The 25,678-nt window shown below is 49.4% G+C and overlaps 2 protein-coding genes across 4 annotated transcripts in view; both read right to left on the bottom strand.

The window, feature by feature from the left end:
• Positions 1-1,350: 1,350 nt before the first annotated feature.
• tyro3 (TYRO3 protein tyrosine kinase) lies at positions 1,351-20,771 on the bottom strand. Its single transcript, XM_070979217.1, has 19 exons — positions 20,429-20,771; positions 18,390-18,573; positions 16,212-16,312; positions 15,776-15,946; positions 13,930-14,016; positions 12,141-12,256; positions 11,710-11,890; positions 9,392-9,534; positions 9,012-9,150; positions 8,798-8,921; positions 8,214-8,308; positions 5,786-5,881; positions 4,624-4,701; positions 3,952-4,044; positions 3,740-3,861; positions 3,367-3,476; positions 2,931-3,090; positions 2,595-2,731; positions 1,351-2,025 (listed from the first exon to the last, which is right to left on the bottom strand). The coding sequence occupies exons 1-19, from the start codon at positions 20,490-20,492 to the stop codon at positions 1,566-1,568; spliced, it is 2,661 nt and encodes an 886-aa protein (XP_070835318.1). The 5' UTR covers positions 20,493-20,771; the 3' UTR covers positions 1,351-1,565.
• A 501-nt stretch (positions 20,772-21,272) lies between these two features.
• The window catches only part of lrrc57 (leucine rich repeat containing 57), a 5,481-nt gene continuing 1,075 nt past the window's right edge, over positions 21,273-25,678 (bottom strand). For all 3 annotated transcript variants that reach the window (XM_070979576.1, XM_070979577.1, XM_070979578.1), the window contains exons 3-6: positions 25,151-25,286; positions 24,727-24,995; positions 23,946-24,131; positions 21,273-23,590 (exon numbers count right to left, since the gene is read on the bottom strand). In XM_070979576.1, the coding sequence (XP_070835677.1) occupies positions 23,549-23,590; positions 23,946-24,131; positions 24,727-24,995; positions 25,151-25,286 (633 nt within the window). In that variant the 3' untranslated portion in view covers positions 21,273-23,548. The remainder of the gene's footprint in view (positions 23,591-23,945; positions 24,132-24,726; positions 24,996-25,150; positions 25,287-25,678) is intronic.

Below are 25,678 nucleotides of genomic sequence, written 5' to 3'. Positions count from 1 at the left end.
CTTCAGCAGCAGGAGGTCTGGATCAGGTAGAGACAGGAACAGGAAGCAGACTGAAATGTTTTTAGTGTGAAACTGGAACCGCTGTTGAAGGTCAGTCTGAGTCCTTCACCCTGGACCCAAACTGCTCAGCTCATCAGTTACTCAGCAAGTGGACCAACATGTGACCATTAGGACTCAGTGAGACCAGCTGCTGTGTCCCAGGCTGACAGTGAGGGCAGATTGCAGAGCAGAGCTTTATTTTGAAGGACCAGTTTCCTCTGCAGCTTCACAGTACGAGCACCACAAAGACGAGAGGAAACGAACTCGGCTGACGAGACCGACACACACACGAGAATAAAAGACGTGATTGAGCTGAAGACGATCGGCCATGTTTGAAAGTGTGAAACTGGTTGACTGGGCTCATTCACACCTTCTGAACGGATTAATTTTCTGGTCAAACTGGTCGTTTGTTCTGCTGAGCCTGAACTGTTTTAGCTGCTGTTCGATTGATTTGAATGTTTTTCAGCTCAGCTGCACTTTGTTCATTTAAAGCTGGAGGGTCCAGCTCCATCAGCACCGTCCATGAATGTACCAAATATCAGTTGTTCAGTCTGTGAAATGCTCTAAAAGTCAGAATAAATATGCATCCTAGTCTCTCAGAGTCTGAGCTCATGTCTTCTTTTGTCTGACCAACAGTCCAAACAAAGACAGACACGTCACTGAATGAACAGACGATTGACCCGACGAAGCACGTCTGCTGACAGATGACTTAAAAAGATAACTGACCAATCTGAGCTGTCCACATGCTCGTCTCACCCAAAAGTCTGCCTCCAGGAGTGTCCAGATACTTGTGGACATACAGTGAAGCTGGACGGCAGAAAGCAGCTCGTCACCGTCAGCCTGAAGGTGCTGCTTTGTCTCCAGCCTTTAGCTCTGCAGAGCTCCTGTCGACAGACGCTGCGAGGTCAACCATCGTCCTACACCAGATTAGAAAAGACAACCGGCCAATCAGGCTGCGAGCTGCTGGAAGGTGAGTCTTTATCCACGGGGACAGAAGCTGGCAGCGTCTGGTCTCTGTGCTACGCTAGGCTAACACGTCACAGGTCAACAGGGGGGTAAAGTCCTCTGTCTGACTTTCTGTCCATCAGAGTTTGACTTTCTGTCCATCAGAGCGCCAACTTCATAAACACCAGCAGCGCACGCACACACACACACACACATATATGCGTGTGTGTGCGCGTGTGTGACAGACAGTTACTGCCAGAGCTGGGACACAGTGTGTTATCAGAGGTACTGATTGTGTGAACAGGTGTCAGCGCGCGCGTGTGTGTGTGTGTGTGTGTGTGTGTGTGTGTGTGTGTGTGTGTGTGTGTGTGTGTGTGTGTGTGTGTGTGTGTGTGTGTGTGTGTGTGTGTGTGTGTTCCAACATGTAATCAGAGTACTTTGACCGGCTGTGAGACAGTTTGTACCTTTGGTCTGAGCAGAGTTCAGTCTCCACCCGCCTGCTGCTGCTCAGTGCCGTAAAATGAACGTCTCTCTGCAGTCAGGTGAGAGGAGGAGGAGCGCTGTGATTGGTTGGTCTCTGCTCAGACATTAATGACAACATCATCCTCTTCGTCTCTGACCTCCTCCTGTAAAGTGTCCATGGACTCCCCTCTCCTCCCTGCTCCTCCCACCTCCTCCTCCTCCTCCTCCCCCCCGCAGGGACCGATGATGTACCTGTAGTCTCCTCCGATGGCCAGCGCGGCCCCGGACCCCACCATCAGCCAGTCCTTCTCCTCGTCCTCTGCTCTGCGCTGCCAGGGGACGCTCCAGCTCGGGGCCCCCGCTGCTGTCGCCTCCTCCGGCCCCGTGGCCCTGACTCCGAGTACTCCTCCTCGTCCCGGCTCCCCCTCGTCCCCCTCCAGGTTGACATAGAGTAAAGGCTCCCTGGCCAGGGGGGCGGGGGACAGGCTGACCCACAGCGCCTCCAGCTGGCTGACCAGGTTTTGGAAACTGGGACGACATTTAGGAACTGGACTCCAGCAGCTGTGCATGATTTCATAACTGACAGAGACACCAAAGAAGAAGAAACACGTCAGTGTCAACCTGTGTGTGAAGTCATGACCGCAAAAAGTGAGCAAACACACACACACACACACACACACACACACACACACACACACACACACACACACACACACACACACACACACACACACACACACACACACACACACACACGTTTGCAAAGCCACAGTTTATCCAATCAGAGTGAACAAATGGCCAGAAAGTTGGGCTGGTGTTACACGGCTCGCTGTGATTGGACGATTCCATGGCCATCCCAGGAAACAGAATAATTTAGATGAAGGGAGAGAAATGTGAGGCCTGAACGGTGGAGCTGTTGAGGTCAGCGTGAACAGAACAAACTAACAGTGGCTCAGGAAAAGGAGCTGCGACATGAAGGAAGTGAAGTGAAGAGGAGGAGTTTTGATGCCTTCAGGCAGCATGAACCCGCATCGCCCCTGGACCTGCACTCAGACCTGATCCGGCTTTAAACGGCCGCAGAGGGAGGCAGAGGCAGAGGCAGAGCTGAGGGAACAGCAGCCCTCCGCGGCGTTGGTGCGTGGACTCACATGTCGTCTCTGCAGTCCGGAGGTTTCTTCAGTCGGTCCCCTTTGATCAGGTACTCGTAGATCTCTGAGTTCTCCACGCCGGGGTACGGAGTCTGACCTCGAGTCATGATCTCCCACATGGTCACGCCGAACGCCCACTGACAAACACACACACACACACACACACACACACAGAGTGAGTACTGAGGGTTTCAAGTCTTCATGCACACACACTCATTTGCTCTTCACTCTTCACTGTGTGTATGTGCGTGTGTGTGTGTGTGTGCGTGTGTGTGCGTGTGTGTGTGTACGTGCGTGTGTGTGTGTACGTGCGTGCGTGCGTGTGTGTGTGCGTACCACGTCGCTCTGTGTGGTGTACACGTTGTCTGCCAGACTCTCCAGAGCGATCCACTTGACGGGCAGCTTGGAAACAGATCCCTGTCTGTAATAATCTCCACTGTAGATCTTCTTAGAGAGACCGAAGTCTGCAACACACACCGTCATGTTCTCATCCAGCCTGACACACACACACACACACACACACACACACACACACACACACACACACACACACACACACACACACACACACACGAATAATTAGTTTGGACAGAAAACGCTGAAAACGCTGCTTTTCCTGCGCTGGAGATGAGTGAATGTTACACGATGAAACGCTGATGAAGGTGTGAAAGAGCGTCCGCTGCAGGTGAACGTGTGATCGAGTCGCCTGTGGCCACTGGCTGCTTTGGTTTTAATGTTTGGGATGGTTCTGACAGCTGATTGGTGGACTCACATGCAGTTCCGGGCGGCGAGGTCTCTGTGGATGATGTTCCTGCTGCTCAGGTACTCCATCCCCCGAGAGACGTCCAACATGAACTGCAGCAGAGTCTGCAGAGACAGGTCCTGATGGAGGGACAGTCAGAGTCACACTTTCACACCTTTTTGATGGCGGCGTTTAAAAACATCAAAGGAATACGTAGATTTATGTTTGGAACGCAGCGCGGCGACGGTCACGTGACCGCTGTACGTCCGAGTCTATCAGACACGAGCACGAGTCCTCAGCACCAGCCAGCGAGGCAGAGGCCTGTCTCTAACACACGCCTGCTCCAGGTGAACACCTGGCTGTCTCTGCAGGTGTGAACACAAGCTTCCTGTAAGTCTCTTACAAATGGATGTTCTCCCAGTCTGGACAGCAGCAGGAAGGTGTGCAGGTCTCCGTGCTTCATGAACGGAAGAACCACCATCGGGATCGGCAGCCGCTGGCCGGGACGCCGGTGAAGACTCACTCCTATTGGACAGCGAGACTGTCAAACCACCTGACCTTTAACCCCTGGTGTGATGTGATGTGATGTGATGTGTGTGTGTGCGTGTGTGTTACCGATGAGCTGGATAACGTTGGGGTGGTCGAAGTCCTTCATGTAGGCCGCCTCCTTCAGACACTGCTCAATGTCCCCTGACGAGGTGATGTCAGCTGGAGGACACACACACGCACGCACGCACGCACGCACACATACACACACACAAACAAACGAACACGCACACACACACACACACACACACACATATTTTCATGTTTCCATCATTTTTGGGGACATTACATAGAATTCCATTCATTTCCAGCAGACTTCCAAAACCACTACTCCCCTAACCGTCACCTGAACCGTCACCTGAACCTTCACCTGAACCGTCACCTGAACCTTCACCTCAACCTTCACCTCAACCTTCACCTCAACCTTCACCTCAACCGTCACCTGAACCGTCACCTGAACCGTCACCTCAACCTTCACCTCAATCATCACCTCAACCTTCACCTCAACCTTCACCTGAACCTTCACCTGAACCTTCACCTGAACCTTCACCTGAACCGTCACCTCAACCTGAGTCTTCACTCTGAAATTTAATGATTTACATGACGGGAACTTGTGTTTTGTCCCCGTAATGAAGACGAGTCCCCACGATGTGACTGTGTAAACAGGTTAAGGTCCCCACAACACAAGTAAAACGTGCCCACGCAGACCGACCAACCAAAGAAGAAGAAAGGTGGACTCACATTTCAGCACTTTGACTGCCACCTTCTGGACAGAGTCCTCGGTCTTCAGGAAGGCTTCGCGCACTGAGCCGAACTCACCTGCACAGGTACACAAGCGCACATGAACAGACGTTAGTCAGTCAGTCAGTCAGGCTTTAATCTGGACTCCTTTGGTCTCAGCCTGGTGTTTGCTGACTGTCCTCACAGCTTCAGGATCGTTCTCTTACTTTTCGACCTTCACGGTTAAAAAGGAAACTGCTGACTCAGCTTCATCACTTTGATCACATTCATTGTTCACTGAATGGACGAAGGTCGGTGTGGTTTCAGCTTCTTCAAGGTCACGATTTTCTGCTCATCTTTGTCAGCTGAGAGCCCCCCCCCCCCCGTTCATATCAATGAGGATGGAGTGAAACAGCTGTTGGTGTAACACAGTTCAACAGCTGCATTTGCATCAGCACATTAGACTGTGTTCCTGTCAGCTGGCTGTACCTAATAAACTGGACACTGAGGGTCAATGTCTGCACGTCTGAACAGAGACGGTCCAATCAGAGACAGACAGCAGGGACTGTCTGAGCGTTCACAGCCAATCACTGAGGGTCCATTCATGGGACTGTTTTATATTCAGACTGACTGCGAGCAAAGAGAGGTCACACACACACACACACACACACACACACACACACACACACACACACACAGAGTTCACAAACACACGCACACAGATCTCACACACACACACACACAGATCACACACAGATCACACACACACGCACACACACACACACACAGATCACACACACACAAACACAGATCTCTCACACACACACACAGAGTTCACAAACACACGCACACAGATCTCACACACACACACACACACACAGATCACACACAGATCACACACACACGCACACACACATACACAGATCACACACACACAAACACAGATCTCTCACACACACACACACACACACACAGATCACACACACACAAACACAGATCTCACACACACACACACACACACACACACAGATCACACACACACGCACACAGATCACACACACACGCACACAGATCACACACACACACACACACACACACACACAGCCGCTGAGCTAAGCTAATGCTAAGCTAATGTGTGTTCCTGTTGTGTAGCAGTGTGTTGGTGTGCATGTCGATGTGTTACCTTTGCCCAGCATGTGTCCCAGTGTGAGCAGCCTCTCAGAGATCAGGACGTCCTGCAGTTTGTTCTTCAGCTCATCGTTTATCCCCAGACTGTCCACTGGAGGGACACACACAAACACACACACACACACACACACACACACACACACACACACACACACACACACACACACACACACACACACACACACACACACACACACACACACACACACACCATTTACACAACACAGGTCACAATCTGCCTCAGGGAACTTTACAGTCATACGACCTCTTCTGTCCTTAAAGCCTCAAACAGACAGAGACAAACCAAAAAGACACCCAGAGTCCACAGATCTGTACTGGGACAGCTCTGTACTGGGACAGATCTGTACTGGGACAGAAAAGACAGACCAGTGTGTCCTGACTGGAATCATCAGACAAAAGCAAACAACACATGAAGTGCTGCTGTCAATCAACTGGTCACCCGTTCTGTCTTCCTTTACATTTGTCTTCACTGAGGTCTCTGTGTCCTCTGAACAGGTGCAGTACCACCTGTCGACCAGAGGATGTCTCCATTTAGACCTTAGAAACACTTTAAAACTGCAGACACATTCCCTCGATCAGCAGTGAGCAGGTGAAGATCAGATGTCTGATCCTCACTGATCAGAGCTGCAGAGTGTGTGAGCCGTGAGGCGTTCTGTCCGACCGGCCGAGGGGCAGCAGGTGATGACGCTCCGGTCCATCAATACAGGTAGCAGTGTTTTCTATCAACAGCCTGCTGAAGCAGGTTCAGTCTGTCTGTGAGGCAAACTGCTTCCCGCTCATACAGCTTTACCAGATAAAACTGTCCGCCACTGAAACATCAACTCTGCTTTGTCAACTGTTTCTTATTTCTGGCAAAGTGGAGCAAAACTGCACAACTTCACAGAGAAACTTCATGTTTTTACGTTTTCTCCAGTATCACAGAGAGCCAGTGAGTGTCTGTCCACCAGGAGCGCACTGCTAGCAGGAGCAGCTAGCAGGAGCAGCTAACAGGAGCAGCTAGCAGGAGCAGCTAACAGGAGCAGCAAGCAGGAGCAGCTAATAAGAGCTACTAGCAGGAGCAGCTAGCAGGAGCAGCTAACAGGAGCAGCTAGCAGGAGCAGCTAATAAGAGCTGCTAGCAGGAGCAGCTAGCAGGAGCAGCTAATAAGAGCTGCTAGCAGGAGCAGCTAGCAGGAGCAGCTAATAAGAGCTGCTAGCAGGAGCAGCTAACAGGAGCAGCTAGCAGGAGCAGCTAATAAGAGCTGCTAGCAGGAGCAGCTAGCAGGAGCAGCTAATAAGAGCTGCTAGCAGGAGCAGCTAACAGGAGCAGCTAACAGCTAATTCAACAGACTGTTAATGGAGACAGTTTGACTCCATGGAAACAAATGTAAGTTTAACTTTCGTCTCGCTGCTCATCAACACTTAGCGTGATTGCTTTAATGTCACCTGATCAGTTTCTGAGATCTGAATGTCATAACAAACGAGGTGTGTCCCAAATCTGTGCACTCACTGGACAAAACTGTCCCCACAACTTCCTGTTACTACGACCTCGATTCCAGAGTCATCAGCTTCAGTGATGTCTGTAAATATCTGCTTTCACGTTTCACAGACTGGGAAAGATGGAACGCTCCAGGAACACCTGTTTGGAACATTCCACAGGTAAAGAGGCTGACTGGGTATGAAAGGGGCATCCTGGGAAGGCTCAGTCACGATTGGATGAAGGAGATGGACACATGGACTCAGAGACACTCAGAGAGCTGCTGTCAGTGAACTGGGTGTGTTAATGATTGACTCTGGCTTGATGGATGTTTCAGAGTCCAGACTGGTCGGAATCAGAGCTGCATCAGGAAATGAACAGGAACTTCATCAACGTGTGTTTCCTGTTTGTTTCTGTTGTCTTAAATCTTTCATGATGATTCACCTCCATGCTCTATCTGAACGTTTTCCAGCTCCTCCATTTGCTGTGTGCATTGCATTGTGGGATGACAGCGTCCATCAGCAGCAGCACACTGAGCTCCTCTGACTGACCTGTACGAGGCAACGAGGGACGAGTGTCAAACAGAGAGACGTCCCTCGTCAGCTCAGACAAACTGTGCTGTGACTCAATCTCTGAGGTCTACAGACGTCCTGCGAGGGTTCGCTCTGTGTGTGTGTGTGTGTGCGTGTGTGTGTGTGCGTGTGTGTGTGTGTGTGTGTGTGTGTGTGTGTGTGTGTGTGTCTGTAGCTCTGCAGCTAAACGCTCTGGTTGGTCCTGAAAGGTTTCAGCTAACTGCTAACGAGGAAAAGACGTTTCCTTTGTTGGTCTGACTGGAAGCTGAAGACCAGCCGGTCCACTCGGTGGACGGTCCAGAGCTCAGCGTCCACACAGGTTTGACTTTGTCGTCGTAGTAAAATCAGATTAAAACACAACGAAGCTGCACTCACACGTCGAGTCCTGCTGCTCAGCACAGCTTCTGTTGAAGGATCGAGCCGCCGTGAAGGAAACCGAGCTCTCGGGACCCGGAGGCTTAAAGGCCGACCTGAAGACAGACAGAGGGACGGATGGACAGTTAGTGTTTCTGTCAACACTTAAGCATCAGTCTGTTTTTCTCTTTCAGATATCTGGCTCTCATATCATAGTGTTTTTGTTGGGACTATTTTCAGCGGCGGATGAATCCACGTTTGGTGCTGCAGTGTGTGTGTGTGTGTGTGTGTGTGTGTGTGTGTGTGTGTGAGAGAGTCAGAATAAACTAGAGTGTGTGTGTGTTCATGTGATGAAGGAGCGACAGTGAGGCTCACTGATAAGTTTTAATGGAGCTCATCAACCAGATGTGATACAAACACAGCGCCAGTTAGCAGTTAGCATTCAGTTAGCAGTTAGCATTCAGTTAGCAGTTAGCATTCAGTGCTGGTTTGTCTGAAATCCGCTGACTGTCAGCAGCTTTGGATATGCTGAATAAATGTTGTTCGCTGCTGCTTTCAGTCTGAACGTGAGCTCCACGTTAACGTATGCTTCAGAGTTTTCGTACCCAAACTGCGTCTCTTTTCCGCGGCGGTGAGCGGCGACGGTGAGCAGCAGTCCGACCACGGTGGCCACCAGCAGACCGAGCAGCAGACCGACCCACATGTGGCTCCGCTGGACCTGGACCTGCACTGAGGGCCGACAGGGAGCCGATCAGATCATCAAACCAGTTGTTCATGTGTTCATCAGATGTGAAACTGTGTTTGAGGGGCGTTGTCTACCTGAGGCGGGCAGCACCAGGACCGGGGGGCTCCAGGGTCCACAGCCCACCGAGGTGCAGGCTGACACCTGGAAGGAGGCGTTGAAGAACCGTCCTCCTCCCGACAGCTGAGCGGAGCTGTCCTTAAACAGCAGAGGCTCCTGCACACCAGAAACACGTCAATGAAGACGATGAAGAGGGAGTCACCTTCATCTTCCTCCTGTTCAGAGTCGCTGCCTGACCACCATGAAGCTCTGCCTTGATTCAAACTACAGCCCCCAGGGTGCATTTCAGCTCGTGTGTGTGTGTGTGTGTCTGTGTGTGTGTGTGTGTGTGTGTGTGTGTGTGTGTGTGTGTGTGTGTGCGTGGACACACGCTGACCATGTGACCAGCCGCCCTCACCTGTGCTTCTCCTCCCAGAGTCCACTGCACCTTGTAGGCCAGCAGCTTTCCCTGCAGCTCCTCGTCCTGCAGCTCGGCCCAGTTCAGAGACAGCTGCTGCTCCGACAGCTCGAACGTCAGGTTCCTGGGAGCCGCCGACGGCACTGAGGACACAAACACAGTCAGCACTGCTGCGCTACAGGCCTCGTTCTCATTGGCCGTCGGCTCTGTCTGTCACAGCAGAGTCGGCGTGTTTGTAATCAGACTGATGAAACGTCTTCTGAATCGCGACCGGCAGCAGCCTGTCGGCTTCACAGCATCGCCGCTGTGATGAATCCATTCATGTCAAAAGGCCGAGTTCATCCATCAGGACACAGCGCGGATCCATCTGTGTCTGCAGGAAGGAAAGCGACGCTCTGATGGATCGACTCAGAGCCAAACTCCTGATGAGCTCCACTGCAACCAGCCAACAGGAACTTCCTGCTCTGACACAATAATCTCATGAGAGCGGCGAGGACAGCAGTCTCAGGGGACACGGTACTGCACTCAGTGCTTTGACTCCAACCAATCAGCTTGTTTGATGTGACCTGCAGTTACCCATAAGCCCCTGCTTTGAGTCAGGTCGAAGACGTTTGTGTGCGTCAAACCTGTTCAGTTGATTTCACACTGAGAGGAAACAGTTGGCTCGCATCTCATTTTGCTGCTTCATGTCCAGAACTCTGACTGACAACATCCGCCTGTTCCTCCGTCAGACTCTCATGTAATCTGAATGTAAGAGACAGACTGTGGCTGGTCTGAGGTCAGCCTGCACAGTGCGGCCTGCAGGTGGCGCTGCAGAGGCTGCACTGCTCCTTTCATATGGATTGAGGCCACAGACAAAAGCTGATTGTACAGAGAGGACTGGAATCTACTGGATAACCTCCAGCTGGACCACACACACACACACACACACACACACACAAAACAAATACATCAAATACACAACACAAACAACAAACCAGCTCTCAGCCACCAGCTCTTGGAGCTCAGAGAAAAGCCAGCAGCAGACAGCAGAGTCTCTGCTGCTGAATGGAGTTTTAGAAAACTTTTCTGCGTTCTGAATGAATGACGGATGTTTAATTTCACATCTGTTGTTGCTCTAGTTAAAACTGGTTCTAAGTGTGAGGATCAGGAGCTATTTGGGGGAAATAAGTGTTTATTTTACAACTCTGAAATGTATTTCAATAAAGGTGCTCGCTCATAAAATGCTGTGCTGCTAGTCTCCTAAAATCCTCTTGGAAAATGATTCTGAACTTCCTTGAGAATCGTCACCGTTTTAACACACTGCTTTATACGGCTAACAGGAGCGGCTAACAGGGGCTGCTAACAGGAGCGGCTAACAGGAGCTGCTAACAGGAGCGCCTAACAGGAACTGCTAATAGGCGCTACTAACAGGAGGTGTTAACAGGAGCAGCTAATGGGAGTGGCTAAGAGGAGCTGCTAACAGGTTTGGCTAACAGGAACTGCTAATAGGCGCTGCTTACAGGAGGAGCTAACAGGAGCAACTAACAGGAGCGGCTAACAGGAGCAGCTAAAAAGAGTTGCTAACAGGGGCTTCCAACAAGAACTGCTATTAGGCACTGCTTACAGGAGATGCTAATAGGAGCTGATAACAGGGGCTGCTAACAGGTTTGGCTAACAGGAACTGCTAATAGGCGCTGCTAACAGGACGTGCTAACAGGAGTGGCTAACAGGTGCTGCTAACAGGAGCGGCTAACAGGAGTTGCTAACAGGGGCTGCTAACAGGTTTGGCTAACAAGAACTGCTAACAGGCACTGCTTACAGAAGGTGCTAATTCTGTGTGGAGTTTGCATGTTCTCCCCGTGTTCACCCGGGGTTTCCTCCCTAATAACCCCCACTAAAAACATGCAAGAAGATCACCGCCTGACCAATGGTGACGGAGAAGTGCTGGTCCCGGGGCCCGGGCGTCAGCGTTGCCTGGCAGCTGGCAGCCCATCGCTCCTGGTCTGCCGCGGAGGATCGACAGATCGAGGATGGGTCAAATGCGGGAAAACTAATTTCACGGAAAGCATGGCGTGTAGTGCAACTAACACCTGTGTGATGTGATTAATAAAGTACGTTTCTTCTCCTTCTAATAGGAGCTGCTAACAGGGGCTGCTAACAGGGGCTGCTAACTGCTAACAGCTAATGCAGCAGACTGAATTTTACTTCACATAGAAGAAAGACAGGGAATAATAACAAGTGACAAAATCCATTAATATCGTCTTCCTCTCACATATATCAGTACATTTTAGTGAGGCTCAGACTGTCATCAACATGGAGGTGTCATCGTCTCTCACCTGACTCAGGTGTCTGGAAATGCAGCCAGGGGGTGAAGGGCGACGGCCCCACCTCGTTAACACAGGAGACTCTGACGCTGTAGTTAGAGTAACTCCTCAGGTATGACAGAACATGAAGGTGAGGAGGAACCATGACCTTCTGCTGAGGGAGGTCCCACCTCCGCACTGAATGCCTGGACAGCTGGGGGGGGGGGGGGGGGGGGGGGGGGGAGGAGGGAGAGAAAAAGAAGCTTCAAAACTCCTGATTCATGGAATGAAACTTTCATTTAAGGCTGAAATTACTAATCGATGAGGTGGATTCAAATTATTATTATTTTTATCCATTATTAGTTTACAATGCGTCTACCTCGAGACGCTTTCCAGGTGATTTCTTCATTGCATGGTTTTTTGATGTATAAAGGGTTTATATAGGTGCACCTGTGACGTGTTACCTGGAGGATGCAGGTGGATAGCTCAGAGTGGCCTGTGAATCCTGGTTTCCATGACAACGTGACGTTGTTGTCCACCATCCTCAGAACCTGCAGCCCGACTGGAGCCGCAGGCAACACTGAGAGAGAGACAGACAGTTCACTAAGCTCCACCCCCGGAGAGTTATCATCCAATCACAGCTCAGCTACAGTCAGTAGCTCCAGCAGTGTCAGTGTATTTTTCCACATGTTGAAATGGTGTAAGAAATGTTAGCATGGCGTCAGAACCAATGCTTCTCATGCTGTGCTAACATTAGCGTTAGTAACAATGCTTCTCATGCTGTGCTAACATTAGCACTGGTAACAATGTTTCTAAAAATAGCTAACATTAGCATTAGTAACAATGCTTCTCATGCTGTGCTAACATTAGCACTGGTAACAATGTTTCTAAAAATAGCTAACATTAGCATTAGTAACAATGCTTCTCATGCTGTGCTAACATTAGCATTAATAACAATGCTTCTCATGCTGTGCTAACATTAGCACTGGTAACAATGTTTCTAAAAATAGCTAACATTAGCATTAGTAACAATGCTTCTCATGCTGTGCTAACATTAGCATTAATAACAATGCTTCTCATGCTGTGCTAACATTAGCGTTAGTAACAATGCTTCTCATGCTGTGCTAACATTAGCGTTAGTAACAATGCTTCTCATGCTGTGCTAACATTAGCGTTAATACCAATGCTTCTCATGCTGCGCTAACATTAGCGTTAATACCAATGCTTCTCATGCTGCGCTAACATTAGCGTTAACACCAATGCTTCTCATGCTGCGCTAACATTAGCGTTAACACCAATGCTTCTCATGCTGCGCTAACATTAGCGTTAACACCAATGCTTCTCATGCTGCGCTAACATTAGCGTTAACACCAATGCTTCTCATGCTGCGCTAACATTAGCGTTAACAACAATGCTTCTCATGCTGCGCTAACATTAGCGTTAGTAACAATGCTTCTCATGCTGCGCTAACATTAGCATTAATACCAATGCTTCTCATGCTGCGCTGACATTAGCATTAATACCAATGCTTCTCATGCTGCGCTGACATTAGCATTAATATCAATGCTTCTCATGCTGCGCTAACATTAGCATTAATACCAATGCTTCTCATGCTGCGCTGACATTAGCATTAATACCAATGCTTCTCATGCTGCGCTGACATTAGCATTAATACCAATGCTTCTCATGCTGCGCTGACATTAGCATTAATACCAATGCTTCTCATGCTGCGCTGACATTAGCATTAATACCAATGCTTCTCATGCTGCGCTGACATTAGCATTAATACCAATGCTTCTCATGCTGCGCTGACATTAGCATTAATACCAATGCTTCTCATGCTGCGCTGACATTAGCATTAATATCAATGCTTCTCATGCTGCGCTGACATTAGCATTAATATCAATGCTTCTCATGCTGCGCTGACATTAGCATTAATATCAATGCTTCTCATGCTGCGCTAACATTAGCATTAATATCAATGCTTCTCATGCTGCGCTAACATTAGCATTAATATCAATGCTTCTCATGCTGCGCTAACATTAGCATTAATATCAATGCTTCTCATGCTACTAATATAAGACGACTTGCAGAACAGTGTCTGAACAGAAACCTGTATTTGCATCTTACAATACAGAGTTTCCAGGTACCAACTGTCTCCAGGTAGAACGGACAGGTAGAAAACTGCCTCCAAACACACCTTCATGAACGATGGAACATTTCAGTGAGTGAAGTTCCAGCAGGTAAAGTCACCTTTAATGTGAACTGTGCCAGTTCTAGACACGGAGATCCCTCTGGCGTTCTTTGCTTCACAGTAAAACTTCACACTGCTGTTCACTCCTACAGAGACAGAGACACAGAGAGACACAGAGGGAGAGACAGAGAGAGAGTGAGAGACAGACAGACAGAGAGAGAGTGAGAGACAGAGAGAGTGAGAGACAGAGAGAAAGAGAGTGAGAGACAGAGAGAGAGAGAGAGACAGACAGACAGAGAGAGAGAGAGACAGAGAGAGAGAGACAGACAGACAGAGAGAGAGAGAGAGAGTGAGAGAGACAGTTATTGATCAGGTATTGCACCTCAATGATCACTATGATCACCTGCGGTACACACAGGGGGTTCTCAGCTGTAATTAAGTACATTATCTAATGAGGTATTTGTATTTTACATGAGTATTCACATTGATGTTACTTTATACTTCTACTCCAGTAAAGAGAAATATTGTACTTTTGACGTCACTGATAACTTTAGATTACTGAGACAAAACCTAATCAAATAATCAATACTGGTGTATTATTAGAAAGTACTTCTGGTTTTGGTACTTTAAGTATGTTTACAAGCCAGTACTTTTGTGCGTGTACTACATTTTGAATGCAGGACTGGTAACAGAGTATTTGTACTGGTTTTAATACTCTGACTGAAGAAGAAGATCTGAGGGCTTCCTCTTCCTCTGTGTTTGATTTGTATCTTCTGTCCTCATCGTCTTCACTCGCTCTCTGATCAGCCAATAAGTGATCAATATCTCCAATCAATACTGGATGGAAACTCATTCCTTTAGACCTGGAAACAGGTCAACTCTGCTGAGCTGAGGGAAACTCGGCTGCTCAGCTGGGATGTAGTCATGACGCCGCAGGAAGTGATGTCACCTGTAACTCAACCAATCAGCTCGCAGCTTTGAGGCAGATGATTCAGAATCTGGATCGACCAGTCAGATCAGCTGACTGATCGAACAGGTGAATGAACACGAGCCTGGACTGGAAACGCAGTGTGTGTGTGTGTGTGTGTGTGTGTGTGTGTGTGTGTGTGTGTGTGTGTGTGGGAATGTGTACGCGCACACACACACACAGCAGTATTGATTGGATGGATGACAGGATGACATCATTGAGGAAGAGGATCCTGTTCCACATCTGACACACTGTTACTGGAACCACACACACACACACACACACACACACACACACACACACACACACACACACACACACACACACACACACACACACACACACACACACACACACACACACACACACAACTCAAAATTTAAATTTTTCCAGGTGAGAGACAGACAGACAGACAGACAGAGGACAGACAGACAGACAGACAGACAGAGGACAGACAGACAGAGGACAGACAGACAGAGGACAGACAGACAGACAGACAGGTTACAGAGTTTTCACTAACGTCTGAAGGAACGACCTCTCAGCTCCGCCCGCCAGGAGTGACCTTTGGATTAATTCCAACGCTCACATGTGTCTGACTCACACACCTCGAATCTGTGTGTGTGTGTGTGTGTGTGTGTGTGTGTGTGTGTGTGTGACGACATAATAATGAGATTAACATTTTCTGTAAGCTGTAACAAGCAGCTGACCCTGGATCAGTTCATGACAGACTCGCAGTGACTCAGTGCCTCTGTGACCTCTGACCTTGTGTGTGTGTGTGTGTGTGTTGATATTGAAAGGTCTTCCAGCTGAAGTCAGAGGAGGTTCAAATCTGACTTATTCTAATCCTACATTTCCCATGAAGCACTGGGGGAGACTTTCATCAGACCCTCGCCGCCTGTTCAACCCTCATGTCACAAGAAGACAGAAAGTTTTCTGACCCTGGACGTGAAGGACGGAGGGGGACGGTCTGGACTCTCCCTCCTGAACTCCCCCCAGAAACCACAGCACCTCCACGGGCTCGGGGGGGCCCACGGCAGTGCAGGTGAGGTTGAAGGGAACATTGGGAAACGTCGCCACATCCTGCGGCTCCTGGATGAAGTGAGGGACACCTGCGGGAGCAAGGAAGTCAGGACTTAATGAGAGGAGCATGATGGGAATTCTGCTGAGAGGAGACACGACTGGGAGGAGGTGAAACGAAAGAGGAGGAGTCGATGGTGGAAAAAAAAACATTAGAAAGCAGACTGATGGAGGATCGATCAGCGAGGCATTCAGGGTCACAGCACACAGCAGGAAAACACAGACACCTGCTGTCACAGCTGGAGGACTGAGAGGCGTTCACTGACTCCAAATGCTGTCAGACAAACAAGACCTCACCTTCCACTGTGATCCAGGCTCGCTCAGAGGAGAACGTCAGGCCGTGGAACTCCACCTCACACCAGTACTGACCCGCATCCTGCTGCTGGACCGACTTCACGCTGGAGACAAGAACAGAGCGTTAGAACCGCAACTGGACCCAGGAACCACAGTGGAACCAGAACCGCAACTGGACCCAGAAACCACTGTGGAACCAGAACTACAAATGAACCAGGAAACCACTGTGGAACCAGAACTACAACTGTGGAACCAGAACTACAACTGAACCCAGAAACCACTGTGGAACCAGAACTACAACTGTGGAACCAGAACTACAACTGGACCCAGAAACCACAGTGGAACCAGAACTACACCTGAACCCAGAAACCACAGTGGAACCAGAACTACAAATGAACCCAAAAACCACTGTGGAACCAGAACTACAGCTGGACCAGAAACCACTGTGGAACCAAACAGCAGAGAGCTGACGTAGGTTTGTGGTTTCTGGAATGTTGGATCTTTCTGTGGAGCTGACCTGCCTCGTGGACCCCCTTCCTGAGGGAAACTACGACACACCTGAACGACCTGATGACCGTTGTGCAGTTTAAACTCAGTTCTGTGACCTTCAGTGTTTCTTCTCCGTCCAGGAATCTGAGTGTAAAGCAGATTAACTGCTCGCTGAGACGAACAGATCTGAGATCAGGCCACATTCAAACTCTTAGAGCAGAGACCGCTGACCTGAGATCAGCCTTCAAAGCCGACATTTTTCCTAGAGGCCTCAGGGAGCGGTGAGCCAGCTGCTGGACTCCTAGAGGTCGTCTGATCGCTACAAAGGACTGAGGGATGGTGCGTTCACTGAGCGTCTGATAATTAAAACACAGTGAGCTCCATTCAGTCTGCTTCCACTCTACCAATCACTGGAGACCACCGTGGACGCAGCGCACCAATGGAAGCACAGTTAATGGGTTACCTACTGCGAGCTGGGCGGAGCTTGATTTCAATGCGTCTGTTTTTAACGTGGCGGTCGGGTCACAAACAGGCGAATCCATCAGCTCATCTCACTGGGTCCTCGTCGGTTCCAGCCGATGGCTTGAGAACAGCTGGGCGGTGGCGTTAGTCCCGCCCATGGCACTGATTGGCTAATCACAGCGCTCATTGGAAACATTGGTGTGACACCTGCAGCACCGAGCCGCTGAATGAGGAGCAGCTTCTGTTTCACTGACTGAGATCAAGCCTGAAAAGACGATGATAAACATTCAGATTCTTCATTCAGAGGAGGACGAGGACGAGGACGAGGACGAGGACGAGGACGAGGACGAGGAGAGCGGTTGGTCTTCAAAGCAAACAGCAGCTCTGCCTCTATTTACTGTTGATGTGCTGTTTAACCATCAAACAGAGCAGAAACAGCAACAACCAACACTGACCTGCACACTCACTGCACCCCCACCAGGGCCAGGGCCAGGGCCAGGGCCAGGGCCAGGGCCAGGGCCAGGGCCAGGGCCAGGGCCAGGGCCAGGGCCAGGGCCAGGACCAGGACCAGGACCAGGGCCAGGGCCAGGGCCAGGGCCAGGGCCAGGGCCAGGGCCAGGGCCAGACCTGACACCAGCACTCGGACTGCAGCCAGACCTTGAGCTGGTCTGCAGGTATGCTGGGCCCAGAGACCAGTCTGATCCTTTGAAGTTTTCTATGAAACATGAACCACAGAGTCTCTCAGAGTCCTTCCTGTTTCCCACAATCCTCCAGGTGTTCACACCTACATACGAGGCCGTATGAGAGGAGGAAAAAACTGGATTCACTTAAATGTCTCAATTCTTTTTTCGGATTCTTGGATGGATTTTATATACATGTGAATAACTAGCGCTTTGTCTGTTAGCTCAGTGCTAACACATAATGGGAGTCACCATTAACACGCTAAAGGATATTAGCATCGCTACCACATCTGTTTTGTCTCACATGCAAAAGGACACGATGTCCACGCAGACACATGTCCTCTGCGTCCCCCTGCAGGTTTGAGACGACAGGAAACGAGTCACGACCGGACGTCAAGTCCACATTCAGACAAACACATCTGTGATTTAAAGACGTCCAGCTGGAGGACATTAGACTTTGACATTTATCAGACCAGCACGCCCAGTGCTTGGAGCATACTGGTGTATCTTGGTGTACTGGGTGATGCATTCAGTGACCGTGTGGATGAACCTGTGGTAGGTCTCCCAGTGCTGCTCTCCCAGCGTGATGAACATCTGGTCGGTGCTGTAGAGCTTCTCTCCGTCCTTCATCCACACGATGTCGGGCTCCGTCACGCCCTGCACGGCGCAGCCCAGCCTCGCCGCGTTGCCCTGAGACACCGTCTGATTGGACGGGTGCTTGGTGAACGTCACACCTGCAGCAGAAACCAGAGGCCATTAAACCACCACAGAAGAAGAAACAACGCAGTTACGTCATTAAAGAGCTCCGGTCAAAGGCCAGACGATGGAAACATGATGGAGGTCATGAGTTTATGTGAGGAAGGTCAGAGGTCAGAGGTCAGACAGGAAACACTCTTTAAACTCATTCAGTTTCTATTTCTCACGTTTCTTCAAACGTGTGACGAAAAGATGGAAACACACGGAGACTTTTAGTTCCACGATGAACTAAACGATGATCAGAGCGAAGCGGCGACACCTCGTTCACCTGCACACAGGTGTGGACTGTTAGCATGCTAACCAGCTAGCTGTGGTCTCGTGACAACGCCTCGTACCTGAAGAGGCGACAGTCCTCAGGAAGAACTGACCCCACCTCTCGTTTCTCTCTTTGTTACTGTCTTAGCGCCACCTGCAGGTCTGTGGAATAAAGTGAAATGATTGGCTGGACTGCGGCTGGATGGCGTCACGTGTGCACGAGATGAAAAGCTGAACGACTGAACTCCTGAGTATTACTGAACTATAATACTATGAAAGTGTATACTAATACTGCACTTTTCACTTCCAACCAAAACCTTCATCCATTAAACTGAGTCCATGATTTCAACCCTCCTCTGAAAACCCTACGGGCCCTGAACACACCTCACCTCAACACCTGAAACGATCATAATACAGATCCTGAGTCAGTTCACTCATCGCTGCAGTGCTCTGACGTCAGCTGAGGCATGCTGGGAAAAATATGACTGAATCTCTGCAGCAGAAGACTTCTGACGCTCTCTGACATCACCTGAACACAGCATGATAGACGGCCATGACATCACCAACCATCAGAGGATCCAACACGCGTCACTTCCCTCCACCGGTGACATCATCACCATCGAACACTCAGCGGATGGTGATGACATCATCACGAAGAAAAATCGACTCACGGCTTCCTCTGAGCAGTGCATTGTGGGACAGCAGTCAGAATTAGTCTGAACACACACGCACGCACACACACACACACACACACACACACACACACACACACACACACACAGGCTGTTGTCTTCATTCGAAGGTTTTCAATGTTTTTTAATGTTTTAATCTTTTTTGCTCATTTTCTTCAGTTTTAAACGCTGACAGTGACGTCACTGACGTCATGTGACCTCTGACCTCCTCACTGCAGGTGTTTGTGATGTGGCTTAGAACGTGACCTCAGTGTAAAGTTTCTTTTTTTTATGTTTTATTGTTCATGTTTCTGAACCATCTTCGGTTTCGTGACTGAACTCTTTCCTAATCGATGAATTCACTGATTGTTTGTCGCATCGGGACATTTTTAGAGTTTGTCAGCCTTTTTAATGCCTGAAACATCTTCACTGCATCGCTGCTGGGATAATAACGACGATCTGGAGCTCGCGTGCCCTCATTTCCCTCTCAAACTGTCGTAAACTTGCACTTTGGCCAGTTGGACCTCTGTGTGCTCAAACCAAGCTCCGTTGGAAAACGGTGAAAATTAAGATTCCTCTGCTTGTTAGCTGGTTTCATCGGAAAAGAAACACACTGGACCCGTATAATTTCACACTTGTCTCCTGTTTAATCCGCACACACACAGCGAAGCCACGCCGCTGCTGCCTGTTCACCGTCTGCACACTCGTTTAGATTCATTTCATGTTTCACACAAGTTTTATCAGAACAGCAATATTTGTGGAAAAGTTACAAAAGCTTAAGGCAGAAATGTTGGAGAAAGAAATGAATGGAGTTTAAGCACATTTGTGACTTGAGGACAGAAACCAAACTACGAAGAACGAAACAGTGATTTGTGTGAGTTCCAGCTGGGAGGGTCAGTGAACTCACCGTGTCCGCAGGTCCCCTCATGACTCCGGAGGACAAACAGAAGAATCCACACAAACAGCTTCATCTTCTCATTATCTCCGTCTGCTGACCTCCAACCGTCCCTCGTCGACCGGATGGTTCCGCTCGGCTCGGCTCGGCTCGGCTCTCTGTCCCTCACAGAAGCCTCATTTCCAGCTGGACAAACAGGACTTCACCGGGGAAAGTGGGGGTCTGGACGCAGCCGTTCAGAGGACGCAACGTTCAGTTCGTGAGGCAGAAAAAGTTCTTAAAGGTGAAAAGAATGTTTTTGTTCTTGAAGGAAACAAAGCGCAGAAAGTTTCCGTCAGTTTGTTTCTCCGCTGCAGAAACATTGAACTCAACGAGCTGCTGTTTTCTCTCAGGGACCACGTCAAATGCACAGATTAAAACACGGCTACCGGAAGTGAAGCACGACACCCTTCAAAATAAAACAAAGTCGTACACGAGTTGTCTTTGAGGATTCTCAGTGAACCAGGTCATGATAATTCGAAGAGGGTTGAATGAAGACCGGATGGACAATGAAGACCGGATGGACGTTTCGTCTCCCACTAAGAGTCAAGACCTCCACACAGACTGAAGACATTCCTTAAATGTTTGCTTCAAACTGTCTTTCTGTCTTTACAATTAGCCATTAGCACATGCTTTTATCCGAAGTGACGATGGCGCAGCATCCGGGCCAGTTCTGAGGTTCATATCTTGTCCAAGAATACTTCGACATGTGGACTGCAGAGACCAGGGATCGAACCACCCGCCCCTCTTCACACGTGTATTTATTTATATAAACGTCAGCAGACTCTCAAAAACAACAACAGACACTTGTTTGTTTCATAAACATTCTGCTTTTATTCTGTAAATCAGTTGTTTTATTGCAATTAAACTTTATGAGGCAAATGTCCAACCGGAAGTGGTCTGTACATTCCGTCTAGCTTCACACTGGTTGGTCTCACTCCCTGTGGAATGTGGCGGGGAGGGGGAGGGTGTGTGTGTGTGTGTGTGTGTGTGTGTGTGTGTGTGTGTGTGTGTGTGTGTGTGTGTGTGTGTGTGTGTGTGTGAGAGAGAGAGAGAGAGACGGAGGACTCACTGCGCATGACCGCCACCTGGTGGCGTCCCTTCAGAGCTCACGTACAGTAATGAAGACTTCCTTCCTCTTCCTCATAACTTCACTTCAGTACTGCACTAAAGTACACCTTTGAGGTACTTGTACTTGATTTGAGTTTCCACTTTAAACTACTTTGTTCTTGTACTCCATTACTTTTGTCTGACAGTTACTACATGAAGCGCCATGACCGTCCTGTGAGAACCTCGTATCTGAGACAAACAGGCTGTTTTCAGCTTTGTGACGAAGCTTTTTCAGCTGATCAAGAGGCTTTTAAAGAGTTTACTGAGCTGAGGAAGACGTGAAGGAACTCTTCATCCTTCAGCTCAGCACAAACACTCAACATCAGCACATCTGGAGATACGAGCTTTTCACTGGACAGGGAGATGAAGAGTAACTGAAGCTGTGAGACGGAGTAAAAGTACAACGTTTCTGTAGAAGCAGAGAGTTGCATAAAATGTGAATACTCAAATATAAATACCTTCATTGTGTACTTGAGTAAATGGAGTACATGTACACTGAGCGTCACACAACTTTGCATGAGTACTTTTACTTTTGAAAGTATATAATATACATAAAGTATATTTCAAACTTTTTGTACTTTTATTGAATTTTGAAGGACTTTTACTGGTAATTGAGTATTTCTACCCTGTATAAAAGTACTCTTCCTGAAGTTAAAGTTGTGAGTACTTCGTCCGTCCACTGAGCAGCTGGACTGAGCCAGAACCTGCAGAAGGACAGCGTGTTGTTTGTCCTCCTGTACAATGAGCGAGAGGACAATAATCAATAATCAATAATCAATATTAGTCATGAGAAGACAAAGCGGAAACAACAGGAAGTGAAAAGGGACACTTTTCGTGCACTTCATGCTTGTAGAACAAGAAAACGTCTTCATGTCCTCCAAACGTGCAGCTGACAGGAAGTCCAGCGTTCAAACACGCCAACAGGTCGTCCACACGTCAACGACACGAGGTCGGCGGCGCGTCCATCACGTGAGACGATCCCACCGTCGGATTCAAGCTGGAAGGTCTGAAGACAAACGTCCTCTTCATCAGCGTCCTGCTGACTGAACTCTGAGAGACGGACGAGCAAACTGAACTCAGATCAGACAAAACCCCTTCAGTCCATCAGAGGACAAAGACAGGATGTCTCACTGCAGCCAGAGGAGCAGACGCTCCTGATGTCCTGATAAGAGTCAACCTTTGACCTTTGTCCTTTGTCAAAGGTCCGGCTCAGGAGGACTTAGTCCCCCTCGGTGGACTGAACGTGTGCACGTGAGCCGTCTTACCTTCTGTTGAATCTGTGTGCTTTGAGGTGGAGTCTGGGGGACAGACGGACTTTTTCACATGTGGACATTTGATCAGAATTATTCCTTCATTCGGTTTGTTTCTTCCTTCACGTGGAGCAGAGACAAAGGTCAAAGGTCAATGGTCGAATCTGGATTTTAACTTCTACCAAATTTCATTAATCTTTGTGTAAATAACTGAAAAATACTGTAAAAACCAAAGATCCAGTTTTCCATCAGACGACTGTGAGACGCTGGGAGACAAACTGATGGACATGAGCTGCAGAGACAAACAACATTCATTCATCAAACATGTCCAACACACACACTGCTCTTTGACTCGTTTACCTTCTACTTTCATAACAGGAAGTCTGAGACGAGTTAAGAGTTAAAGAAAAGAATAATTTAAAGAGACAGACACTGAAGTCAAAGGTCGGAGACTGAACGAGGACACGGACACTTCAGTTCCTGAGAGACGCAGCAAACAGCTTCAATCTGTCTGTCGCTCTGTAGGTTACATGAACCAGGTCCTGGTGTTGGACAGATGTCCCCTTTAACTCAGTTTGCAGTCCAGAAGCCAGAGAGGACGCTGTGAGGAGGACTGTCCGGCTGTGAGACGTTTGTTTTTCAGCAGCAGAAGAAGCAGCGGGGGTGGTGGGCGGAGTCTCTGCTGACCGTCTAAAGGTGGCGCTGTGAGGTCCAGACTTGTCTTTGAGTGTCTTCAGGCGAACTTCTTCTTAGTGGCTGTGAAACGCTCCGTGTACTGAGGAGGACACAACAAAGACCATGAGAGACCAGCAGAGACCATCACAAACAATGAGAGACCAGCAGAGACAATGAGAGACCAGCAGAGACCATGAGAAACCAGCAGAGACCATGAGAGACCAGCAGAGACCATCACAGACAATGAGAGACCAGCAGAGACCATGAGAGACCAGCAGAGACCATCACAGACAATGAGAGACCAGCAGAGACCATGAGAGACCAGCAGAGACTACAATCACTGTTCACAGCAGTGATGGATTACAGAGACAGATGTCCCCCATCTGCTGTCTCTGATATAATCTCACTGTTATGTCCCACAGACCCTGAACGCAGCGGCAGGACGCCGGTCTCACCTGCTCGTATCCCTCCAGGTCTCTGAGCTTCTTCACCTCGAACAGGTTTCCCTCCACAGAGAACAAAGACACCTGGGAGTCCTTCAGGATGGACAGAGGGATGGAGGACAGTTCCAGACAGTTCTCCTCCAGACGGAGGACCTTCAGACGGGGACACCGAGAGACCTCCGCTGACAGGAAGGAGATCTGGAGGAAGAGGAGCAGGATGATGAAGAGAAGAGGACAACTATGAACTGAGACCTGAAACCGCGAGGCTCCGATCAGCTGACGGAGACGGACGAGTCTCTTGCGGGTGCTGGCTGTGTGGACGTGCTGAGAGGTGTCGGTTCACCTTCGTCGCCTCCGTTCAGCATCGGCGTACATACGAACACGGACGACGCGGATCGTACATGAACTCCACGTCACTGACGATCAACAGGGACGAAACGTTGGACGCCTGAGGACAAAACGGACAAACGAAACATCGTCTTCACATTTTAAGAAAGACTCTGTCTTGTTTTTGAGGAGTTTTTGTTCTCGCTCATCGTGCACACACACAAACCTCCCTGACGTCCAATCAGGTTCAAGCGCGTCACCTGAAGTGACGTCTCTCGTGCGTCACGCCGAGGACACTCCTCCGTATTTCTAACGAAGGTAAACATTTTGGCCGCCGCTTGAGACGCGGACGCGGCGGTTTAGACGCCTCGCGTGCTCCGAACGCCTGGAACCGAAAAAACTTTGAGTCAAAGCACCGACGAGTCTTTGTCCAATCGGAGGACGGGGACCGTGAGACCTGAGGTACCTGGTTCTGGTTGAGGTTGATCTCGATGGCCTGCAGCTCGGACACCTCTGCGGGGACGCTCTGGATCTGGTTGCGGGACAGGTCCAGCAGGTCCAGATGCCTCAGGCTTCCCAGTCCGGAAGGGAACTCTGAGATCTGGTTCCCAGACAGGCTGAGGGTCCGCAGGGCTTTGAGCTGGCCCAGGGTGGGGGGCAGCTGCTGGATCCGGTTCCCATTCAGACTCAGAGTCTCCAGCTTCTTCAGCTTGCAGATCTCGCTGGGGAGACAGGCTGAGGACAGAAACACGTGGACGTTACTGCAGGCGGCATGCTGGTTCAGAGAGGACGAAGACACCAGAGTTACTACCTGAAGACACATGAGCGTGTGAACAGAGACAGGGGACGGAGCAGAGGAAGGAGGACACTCGTCACACTCAAACACTCACTGAGTCTGTTGGAGTTCAGCGTCAGACTCTTGAGCTGCAGGAAGTTTCCGACGGCGGCGGGAAGAAGCTCGATCTTGTTCCCGGACAGATCCACCGTCCGCAGGTTGGCGGTGAGTCTCTGCAGCTCCTCTGGAAACTGACACACGGACAGCGGGACGTCTCAGTCCGACAGACAAAACAGTGAGGACAAAAACACACGTGTCCCTGCTTTCATTCACCATCACTGTGTTTTATCGATGTCGTTAATGATCTTTTTAATTCATCATTTGATCAAAAGACAAAATGCCTTTTTCAGTTTCTCAGAGTCCAAACTGATCAGATTCAGATGTCTCTACAGCAGCCCGGAGGGGACACACCAAACACCGACTCTACGGAGGGGCTTTGACGCGGGCGGGGGCGGTCAGCTGGTTGTAATGTGCAGCTTCACCACTAGATGCCAGTAACTCCTCCACACTGGACCTCTGAGGTCCGGCTGTCAATCACCTCCATGATTAGATCTGCGTCCAGCAGACAGACATCTGAGACGTG

The sequence above is a fragment of the Chaetodon trifascialis genome, chromosome 14 (assembly GCF_039877785.1).
Source record: "Chaetodon trifascialis isolate fChaTrf1 chromosome 14, fChaTrf1.hap1, whole genome shotgun sequence".
NCBI lineage: Eukaryota > Metazoa > Chordata > Actinopteri > Chaetodontiformes > Chaetodontidae > Chaetodon > Chaetodon trifascialis.
This window is presented reverse-complemented; position numbering and strand designations above follow the sequence as displayed.

Bases quoted from the DNA above. Each gene is read 5' to 3' on its own strand.
- tyro3 (XM_070979217.1), bottom strand. From the start codon at position 20,492: ATGAAGCTGTTTGTGTGGATTCTTCTGTTTGTCCTCCGGAGTCATGAG. The intron at 16,313-18,389 runs GTTCATCCACAC...TCTTGTCTCCAG, and splicing joins CACTGGGAGACCTACCACAG to CGTGAAGTCGGTCCAGCAGC. The intron at 2,732-2,930 runs GTACGCACACAC...TGTGTTTGTCAG, and splicing joins ACACCACACAGAGCGACGTG to TGGGCGTTCGGCGTGACCAT.